The 11151-nt window shown below is 30.2% G+C and overlaps 1 protein-coding gene across 1 annotated transcript in view; it reads right to left on the reverse strand.

The window, feature by feature from the left end:
- Positions 1-11151, reverse strand: part of LOC106457941 (signal recognition particle receptor subunit alpha homolog) — a 35060-nt gene that overhangs the window by 12008 nt on the left and 11901 nt on the right. Inside the window, exons 3-10 of the mRNA XM_013917388.2 lie at positions 10295-10448; positions 8376-8529; positions 5349-5458; positions 3345-3457; positions 2343-2602; positions 1819-2032; positions 1174-1259; positions 538-714 (exon numbers count right to left, since the gene is read on the reverse strand). Of these exons, the coding sequence (XP_013772842.1) occupies positions 538-714; positions 1174-1259; positions 1819-2032; positions 2343-2602; positions 3345-3457; positions 5349-5458; positions 8376-8529; positions 10295-10448 (1268 nt within the window). The remainder of the gene's footprint in view (positions 1-537; positions 715-1173; positions 1260-1818; positions 2033-2342; positions 2603-3344; positions 3458-5348; positions 5459-8375; positions 8530-10294; positions 10449-11151) is intronic.

Below are 11151 nucleotides of genomic sequence, written 5' to 3' on the forward strand. Positions count from 1 at the left end.
AACACGTGGGTGGATGTTTAAATCCCAGAGGAAGTAACTGAAAATACAGAACCTTCCCTGGGAGATCCCCTCACCACGTCGAGAAGACGACGTTTCGAAAGTCTTCCGCCTTACGTCTTAAATTCATTATGAATACTCTGCCTAAACAACCTATCAAAAAACTTATAATGATTCTTCTTCTTCAAAATGGAGTTATTACTCAACATTTAATATCACAAGTGTTACATATGCAGCTCAAATAAAACACTGAATACATGTACAATATCACAAGAGTTACACATGCAGCTCAAATAAAACATTGAATACATGTACAATATCACAAGAGTTACACATGCAGCTCAAATAAAACACTGAATACATGTACAATATCACAAGAGTTACACATACAGCTCAAACAAAACATTGAATACATGTACAATATCACAAGAGTTACACATACAGCTCAAACAAAACATTGAATACATGCACAATGAAACTTTTGGATATTCAAGTGCAAAATACAAATGCTAGATACTTTTCTAAATTTGTAAAACATACCTTGTCATCAATAGTGTCAAATTTGGTCAGGACAATGCCATCAATTAGATGTGGGTTCTCTTGACTTGAGTGGTCAGCAAGGGCTTGGTTGAACTTCACTAACTGGTCCACAGCTTCATTTCCTACAAGAGCTTCTCCAACAAACAGAACCAGGTCTGGAGAGTTGACTTTGATTAGCTAGAAAAATGACAGAGATAATTTAATAAAAACAACTTACTTCACATTATCTGCCTGCATCCATATCTCTAATTTGAACAGTACAGTAATAATAATAATAAAAAACAAAATCCCACAGAATCAAAAAGTTTAGTAAATCACATACTTTTATACAGAAGAAGAAAACAAGACATTTGATGATTCTTGCACAAGAAATTAAACAATTTCAAAAATATACTATCAAATATTATGTCAACATCATAGACACATAAACAAACACACACGTCATCCTTACTTGAAGATTTATTAGTAATCCGAGAAAACAAAATTCACCAGGAATATAGTTAATATATACAAAGACTCCAACAAGTTATATTAAACTTAAACAAACACATGAACTTGTCTCCTTTCACTTTAACTGTAAATATTCTACGACTAATAAATTCATAGCTTCTATAGTTAATACAGAACTTAACAAACCTTAGCCAAAGATCTCATCAGAGGTTCATTATCTTGCATTCTACCAGCTGTATCCACAAGAACTACATCCATTTTACAGTCACGAGCTAAAATTGGGCAGTAACAACTTTAGTGAGTTCATCACATCTCAGTAAAAAGTGGCAGCATAGCATTTATCAAACAAAACTTTGCACGATGTTCTACGTTAATAACTCAAGAGTATATCACACTAATAAACACATTCAGAACAAACAGTAAATTAATAATGTAGCATGTATACTTACATTAAGATATCATTTGAAATTAAATGCATGCAAGTTATCACTGTCTTTAGTTATGTTTCTCTTTGTGCAAGCATTATAAATTAAGTATTTTTTAAAATAAATATTAATATAGCACTTACTGGTTATATATTCATGGATTTTTAGTTAGATGTCTACTGAAAAATGAGCCTAAGAACACATATTATAAAAGTTCGAAAATAAAACTGGTAAAAAGAAGTTTATTTTGTTTTTATACGTTTTTTTTATACTAGAACTATTTAGATCTATAGTTTGGATGCTTACAACAGCCAATAAAGTATAGCAGAAAACAGAGATCATAAACAATAGATTAAACAGATCTTAAAACCTTTGTATACCTTATAACCACAATTTTTATATCTACCAAAATTGATTGCTTCCATGGCAATTCCAGCAGCATCCTTTCCATATCCTTTCTCGTATAATTGGACAACAGGATGGCCTCCATGCTTCTCAGGAGGGTGTAAGGCATTCAAACAGCGAGAGTGAGTACGGAGTTGCTCCACGGCTCCCGCGCGAAAAGTATCACAGGCAGCAATCAGAACTTTGAAGTTGTTTTCCACCAACCAAAAACAAATCTGTAAAATATATATACATAAATAAATCTGTAAGATATACTTATCCATATAAACATTCCAACAATTTTTATGCCCCTTAGAAGCTTATAATTATCATTCTTCTTTGGATGTTGCTAAAACCCTTTTTGAAATAAACGAAAAAAACACCAAAACCTTATATATACACACACACAAACACGTGTGTGTATAAACTGTAAGAATTTCTTTCTTCTATGCAATGTACAATGCTCATATTACAGGTAATATTAACATAACAAGTCTCTAAAACATTTATTATATATATTTATGTATTATAAGTACAACAGCTTACCTTAGCCAAGTTAGTTGACTTTCCAACTCCATTTACACCACAAAAAACAATGACAAATGGTCGTTGCTGTTGTTTAGCTTCCATAACGTCTCGTAAAATATCAATACGACGGCGAGGTGACAACAACTGTACTAGAGCATCTACAAGGGTTGCTTTTACAGTAGAAGCAACACCAGTAAAAGTCCCCAAAACTTTTCCTTCCAGTCTAGAAGCCACTGACTCACATAATTTCCCAGCAATATCAGAGGCTACATTCTTAGCTATCAGATAAATAAACAAAATTAATTCATAACTGTATAATAACTATAACTCTGACAAAACAAAAAAAAGAAAAAATTCTGTTTGAAGTGCTAATTGAGGATTACTTTTAGAGTAGGATTTCATACACAATTGTTTTATTTCTTATGTCAAAGTAAAAGTTTGATACATTTAGTTAGTTAAAATTACCTTTTTTCAATTACACAGCCAATGAAAAGATGGTACAAATTACCAAAATTCCCACTTAAAACATCATTATTAAAGAAGTGCTATAAGCTTTGTTTGAACTCAAATACCAACAATTAAATCCATATTTTTTGCTTTCATTTACATGACTATACAATAGTATTGCCATTGTGTTTTATTTCATTTTTCTTTCTTTTAGACTTACTGGAAAATATATGATGAGAACACTGCAAAATAATTCATGTATGCTTAATTTCCAAGAGAGCGAGGTATGCATTCCTGTACACAAATATTCTGATAAAAATAATTGGCATGCAGGATCACACACAAAAGGTGCAATGAATTTCAAAAAAAAGATCCAAAACTTGAGCTCTTTCGAACAGTCAACTATTCAAAAGTATTCGAGTTTTTTTTTTCTGAAATTTGTGTACGCAAATATATGATATCACGTTTCAGCATGCAGTATTCAAAGAGTGATAAAACTAGACAAGGTTAAGCTCGAAAGGTAGTCTAAATGTTATTACAGTGTTATCTTCAAAACTACACATTTTAACTCACCAATCATGTGATCCTTCAGCTTTTCCAGAACTGACTGCATGTCCTCACGAGAAATACTTTTTGAGCCAACCAGATCTCGAAACATATTGAACATACCAAAACTTCTGCTTTTTCTGGAAGTAACAAACAGAACAAAAGTTTTAGTTCATGATCTAAGAAGTATTAAAAACTAGCTGTCAATAAATATCAACTAAAAACTAGCTATCATTAAATATCAAAACCTAATTCTACACACAAGTGTCACTTTTACAAGAAAAAACAAAAACATTCAATAATATAACAAACCCTTACCCTATAGTTGTGAGGTAAGAACATTAAGGTAAACTAAAGAAAAAATAAAGATGATGAAGGAGAAAGTGTAGAAAAATAATTAAAAAGATTTTATTTTCCTTTATGTTATAAATTCACTTCGATTATTAGAGACAAAACTTTACATCAGAAATTATAGAAAAAAAAACACCAGATAAATAATCATATCTAACACTAGCCACAGTAAACAAGAAAAAATTTTATCTGAATGTTTCAGTGGTTGTTTAGTTCACCTTTAATTCTTAAAATTACAAATTTTTCAACAGTGTTAGATCACATAACATATGGAACAGGTTGTTTCACCTTTTTTTCTTTCTTTTTTTTTTTTCTTTTTTTTTTTTAAGAGGTTTCTTGTAGCATTTGTTACATTAACTTAATGTATGATGATACAAGATACTCTAAAGAGAACTTAAGTTCTACACAAACAAAAAATTAAAAACAACAAAACAAGATACATGTAAGTAATGTTAGAAAAACCAATACTACTTTATAACTTGTCTTACAAAGAACTTTATGTAGTATTAGTAATTATCTGGCTTCCATGTCTGCTTCAAATTATTAAAATGTTAAAACATTTATATAACTATTAACAGTTTTTTAAATCTTCATTTCCAAATGAAATTCACAGTAAACAGTGAACAAAAAAAAATCAACAGAGCTTAGGAAAAGTTCTTTACAATTATCTCCACCTGGATTTAACAAGATGCAAAATAAGTTATAAAATTTCATCTGATAAATGTATATTAAAACATGTTTTATCTCACTGATATTGAAACTAAATAAATACATATGCAAGTATGTCCAACTGAGTTGTTGAAGAATTTGAATACAAATTCATTCTAAACTCAATCCTTGTCTAAATATAACACAGTTTTTCCTGTCTGCTATCAGTGCATCAGCTTTAACACTTGAAGTATAGTATAATAACATAATTACTATTAATTTGGTTAGCTTGTTTGTCAATTAAAATGTAACTTGTGTCATATTGGATTTTGAGTCAAATTATTTGTTCAGAATTTTGGTACCCTTTCTATAGCCCCCAATGTTTTGAATTCCCAGAAGTAAATTTGTTGAATTTAGTTACATAAAGACTGTTCCCTTATCTTACATAAAATGTTATACTGGTTGTATAGAATAGAACTTGTGTATATTATGTTCATAATGTTTCATCAGGATTATATGGCATCATCAAGTGAGATACGAGACCTGAAGAAGGCAGGTAAACCTGGAGAAACTGTGTGAACAAAAGTTCTTTCTATTATCTCTTCCTGTTGCCTAATCTGAACAAAACATTATGCAGAGTAGGAGACAAGCCTAAACTTTATACAATGGTGTTCAACAAAGTATAAAGAATTTTGGTTATAGTAATAAAACTGGGATAAGCATGCATTTCAGTAGAGTTTCAAAATTCCCAGATAAAAGTACACATTTTAATCATGAGATAAAAAGAAAGGATTTTGCAACCACAAAGCTCGATATGTATTACATAAGTAGTTAATAAATGTTAACAAAGAAAACATATCGCAGATTGAATAGATCTGTATAAAAATACTTTGACTATTTATAACTCTTCATTTTTTCCATATTTCAGACCACCATGCTACATGTCTTTAAATTATTGTAAAAAGTTATAACCAACAATTTCATAACACATACAATTTAGAAAATACATCAAAAATTGACAGATTTTCTCACCCAGTTTGTATTATTTTTTTTGAAGCTTCTTCTTCCTCAGATGTTTCCTCTTCACTTTCTGAATAATCCATGCCTTTAATTTCTCCTTTCATTTGTCCTACCCAAGCACGCTAGAGAAACATCCATCAGATGATTTATTTTGATAACAAGTTTTAAAAGATGGTTAACACAGAGCAAATAACAGACTCTTGGTTTAATTTTCAAAACTGCAACACAACTGTGTTCAAACATTTTGTTTAAACAGGAATATGAGCAAGATTTAGTAGTTTTCTTGCAAATTTTAAACAATGAATGTTGCAATGATTAATCAGTTCATATTTTCAATTTTTGTTTTTTCAAACATTACTTATGTAAGTTGAAAGAGTATTTTAAAATTTAATAACATTGCCTACATCCTGGTACATTTGCAGGATATACTTTTAACATTAACAGTTCATGAAACACCAATATTTCACATATTTACATCTAGATAGAACCTAAACATTGCACTTATCTTTACAAATATGTATGATGACTGGTTTGTAATTAATACAAATAATAGTCTTATGTGTCTATTAAAAAACAAGCTTTTTGTCCTTAATATTTTAACATCATACAAGCAAAAACAACAGCACTACCACAGTCTATTGTCATTTCTGGCCAAGTTGGTAACATGCTCAATTTTGCTTTTTATTTTTTGTAATAAAGCTTTTGGGCTTTCTTTTCTGTCTCGTTGAATTTTGTTTCATTGCTGAGGCTTGCAGCAGGCCTTTTTCTATACTTTTGTTCCAACCACATGGTCTTCCCACACAACAGTGATGATTTTTATAGTTGATCCTTTGAACAAATCTTATGGAAACAAATCAGACTTGGTCAGTTTTTCAATCATATTTCCGAGTGGGATGTTGTCAACCTCTTTAACCAACCATTTTTACCACTATTAACACATTGATGCTTGTGAGGTATAAAATTCTTACAACAACCACTGTAACCAATGTAGTTTGGATCTAGCCAATCACTGTTTGCAAACTTTTTATGTTATACTAGCACTGACTGACTTATTCAGTTTTTCAATCATATTTCCAAGTGGGATGTTGTCAACCTCTTTAACCAACCATTTTTACCACTATTAACACACATATTGATGCTTGTGATGTATAAAATTCTTACAACAACCACTGTAACCAATGTAGTTTGGATCTAGCCAATCACTGCTTGCAAACTTTTTGTGTTATACTAGCACTGACTGACTTATTCAGTTTTTCAATCATATTTCCAAGTGGGATGTTGTCAACCTCTTTAACCAACCATTTTTTACCACTATTAACACACATATTGATGCTTGTGATGTATAAAATTCTTACAACAGCCACTGTAACCAATGTAGTTTGGATCTAGCCAATCACTGCTTGAAAACTTTTTATGCTAAACTAGCACTGACTGACTTATTCGCAATAATGTAGTAATTAAAAATCATAAAACATCAGGATAAAAACAATATTTGGAATTACTACATTTTTTTTTAGTTGAAACTTCAGTAAATGCAGAAATACAAAAAAAACCACAAGTTCATAAAATGAAAACTATTTTCCACTTTTTGCAAACTTTTCACATTGCTGTTTAAAAAATAAGTATTAATTTCTGACCAAAACATGCTACCTACATATACCAGAACTAAAGTTCAACCCAGTGATAAGTATTAAATATGTTCTAACATTCTTAGTTGTAATGATCAGAATGCTTTGTTTCATCAGTTGGGTACCGTCACTATTCGCCAAAATTTGGGGCTCTATTCCCAATAATACCTCAAAGTTTATTCAGCTTAGGAGGTATAGATTAGTCCTAAATTCATATACTAAGCTAACAGTGTAAAACAATCTTTATAATTTAAATAATAAAAATAAATATATTAAACATTCTAACCAATAAGGTTCACGAATGTATCGTTAGAGAAAGCTTAGAGCAAATCCTACTTATGCAACATCAGTTAAAGATTAAATCTTTAAAATGAAAACTTTGTTTCTAAACAACAAATGTTACAGTGATTCATGTCTTAAACTACAGTAATTATTTACAGAGCTGGAGTGAATAGTATTATAGTTGGACATGGGGTATGTTACTTACATACACATAGAGAGAGCAATGCAACTTTTCAACTTTTTTTAAAATCAATAACAAGGAATTTTCTGAGGTCACCAAGTAGATTGTAAAGGGTCTAGCAGAAGCTTACCAGAAAAAGTTTGAAGAAAAAAAGTGTGGTAAGAGAGTAAAAACACAAAGAGGAAGGAAGAGGGGTTAGAATACAGAAACACTCTTGACACATGTGTTATTTACACCCAGCTTATGTTGATAAAAAAAAACCTACCATCTTGATTTGTATAAAACCATACAGTAAATTATACTACAAAGAAAGGGTGAAAAAAAAATCAAGATTAGATGTTGATCTTGAAATGAGGGAAAAAAACTTAGCTTATCTAATAAACTTAATTATTTTGAGGAATAATAAAACTACTGAAAAATATTATTGTGTTTCTTATATGTATATGTAACTTCCAAAGCAAAATAAATCATCAAACTTCAAAATTCTAAAACTGTGAAATTCTTTGTTATCATCTGGAGTTAAAGACTGGGTAAAACTAACCCAATACTTAATGAATCCTTACCAACAGATGGGGTAATACCAACCCAATACCTAATGAATCCTTACCAACAGATGGGGTAATACCAACCCAATACTTAATGAATCCTTACCAACAGATGGGGTAATACCAACCCAATACTTAATGAATTCTTACCAATAGATGGGGTAATACCAACCCAATACTTAATGAATTCTTATCAACACCAGTGGCAGAATAAACAACAAAGTTTTAGATTAAAAATAAAAATTCTAAGCACATCACAACTAAAACTTAGTTGTTGTGAGGTCAGTTATGGTAGCTTCTTCCACCATTTAATAAAGTCTTCTATGTCTTACACTAATGTTTTTAGTTCAAAATATCCATACAAATATTAGATATTTCACTTCTCAATGCTCTCATTACTTACAGCTTCTTCATTCAAAAGATCTGAAGAATTAGCCTGTTCTCGTTCACATTTAGGATTCTCACTGAAGTCTAAGACTTGGGCTTCTTGATGTGTACCACTATTATCCCACACTCGTGGTTTTTTAGTTTTATTTTCTTTTGACGATGGACTTTTTCTGTAGTGAGAAGCATATCATCAATACTATTAAAAAAAATTGTTTTTAAACTAACTCTCTGAATGTAAAAACTAAAATTCAGGGCTTATTGCTTAACTTCATACAGATTATTTCACAACTACATTTAATACCTGCTAATCTTTTTAATGTAAATTAGAATCAATCATATAATTTCTATGATCTTAGAAAAGCAGCAGAAAATTTTACTGTTAATATTGGGGTACAAAATCCTCAATTAAACAAAAGTATATTAAAGAAAATATATTGTACATACTTAAAATAAAATGTATAGATCAAACTATCAGTGGTCACGTAATGCAAACATTTGTGGCTTAGATGCAAAATAAATCAGTTGGATGGAAAAAATCTCATTCAATATTCACGATATTATAAAAGTGTAATGGATGCAATAATAAAGTAAGAAACCAGGAAGGTGTCAGAAATATAACATTTTTTAATTTTTACTCTTTAAATTTTGCTTTTTTAATTTCTTTAGAAATTGATTTTCAGTCAAATATGATTAAAATTAAATTTCCAGACGATACAGATATTCATCTTGTAACTTAATTCTAAGAATTTTGTTTCAATTTAATTGACAAAAAATCTCTACGCCGGATACAAATCAAACCTCACAGCTCAGTATTTATTCCACTTATTCACTCTGTCAGGTAACTTTGACAATCATGATTTAGTGAAGGTTAATGGCACTATATGACAATGATTTTCATTTGCTAATACAGTGACGTGTTACTGTAGGTGTGAGTTGCATCATCACAGAAAACATCTTGCACCCATATATTTAGTTACCTATATACTTGAACAATACCATTGTGGGAAATCTTACAGCTATAGGGTTTTGTAGAACACTCTTCCTGAACAGAAATATTCAATGGTAAGGCTGCTAAATGATGTTAAAAAAAAAAAAAAAAAAAGTCTTCAATATTCTTTATGGTAGCAGAAAAGCTTGCATAGCAAAGTGTTAAGGACAAAACTACCCTTAAACAAATTCAGAGCAATGCTCTCATCCACAATCTGAAGGCTATGGTTATGAAAGAAAACTCTCTGACCCTGAAAACCAATGAGATGCTGCTCGACATATCTCCTGGTATTGTTAACAAAATAATACACAAGGAGTTGAAGTAAATGAAGGCTCAAAAGCTTCCAAACATACTTGAAAATCAACAACTGGAACCACATACTCGTCAAGTCCTGCGATAAAGTTCCAATGACCTTTGTACCTCTGGTCTTGGAAGTTTATGTCCATATACAGTAGAGGATCTGTGTAACATTTATCAAGGTGATTGGACTGAGACTGACCTTAACATTGTTATAAAGGAAACTGCACTGTCAAGTAATATCAGGTAATCATATAATCTATCTGAGTATGCTCGTTGATAACGGAAGTAATTTCAAGGGATCTGGAACATCATTCCTATAAAGTTAACACTAAGCAGTGTTCTGTTTGTTGTATAAAAAACAGATTACATACAGCTCAAGGTTTCCATACAATATTAATTTAAGTAATCAGATTAGCACTACATTCAGTAATTTCTACAAAAACATTTTTTAAAACATAACAAATAGATTTTTCTAAAAGAAATAGACAGAATAATTGAGCTATTTAAGTTTTCTGTTGCATTTGTACATTCTTTAATATTTTCTTTAATTAAAAATGTTATTGCTCAGTAAGCCATATTTTAACAATTTTAAAACATTCACAATGTTAAACAGATATTCTATATTATAAATGCACTTAATATCATACGTTTTGTCAGACTTCTTTTGCTTTCCTTGCATTTTTTCAAACATCTTTTGTCGGTTTCTCATGATCACATCACAATCCAATCCTTCATCACTTTTCTTTTCCTGGATACCATTTTGTATAACTGTCGCGAAAGGTTTCTGGGTATTTTTGCTGTCTGGACATCATAGCAGGTGTAAAAGTTAATATGGATACATAAAATATGACATATATAAAATATAGCATGAAAAAATTTAAATACTAAGATCCTTTCCTCAGAGAACATGGAATAAAAAACTGTGTATCAATGTTTTAACACTAAAATATATACAAGAACATGTGCTTACATGCAGTACTTGAGTTCATACACATACTCTTTGTATTATATGTTCAACATCAATTCATATTTTTTGAGATATGTTCAACATCCATTCATATCTTTTTGAGATAAGTTCAATGTCCATTCATATTTTTTTTTGGAGATATGTTCAATGTCCATTCATGTTTTTTTGAGACCAGAATGTTAATAACAATGGTACAAGGGTTGATAGCATTCCTTCTTTGGTTTCTTAGCATATAAGAAAGTGTAGGAGTTACATGTTATTCTGTACAGTTTTCAACTGCATAAGAAGCCATTAAAACTAGAAAAATCTGTTAATAATTTCAACTCTAAAATTACATTAAAGGCTACATGGTAAAAAATAAAAATTATTTTTCAATAATAAAGTATTTGATATTTTACATTTCAGTCAATAATATGACCTCTGCTGTATGAAAAAGAGAAAATAACAAGATTCTTAAAACCACATGATTTACAGTACTTTACTAAAAGTTGTTTTCACTCTAAAAAGTAGCTTGTTTTACTACTTTTAGTACCACAC

The sequence above is a fragment of the Limulus polyphemus genome, unplaced genomic scaffold (genome assembly GCF_000517525.1).
Source record: "Limulus polyphemus unplaced genomic scaffold, Limulus_polyphemus-2.1.2 Scaffold394, whole genome shotgun sequence".
In the NCBI taxonomy this organism is placed as follows: Eukaryota; Metazoa; Arthropoda; class Merostomata; order Xiphosura; family Limulidae; genus Limulus; species Limulus polyphemus.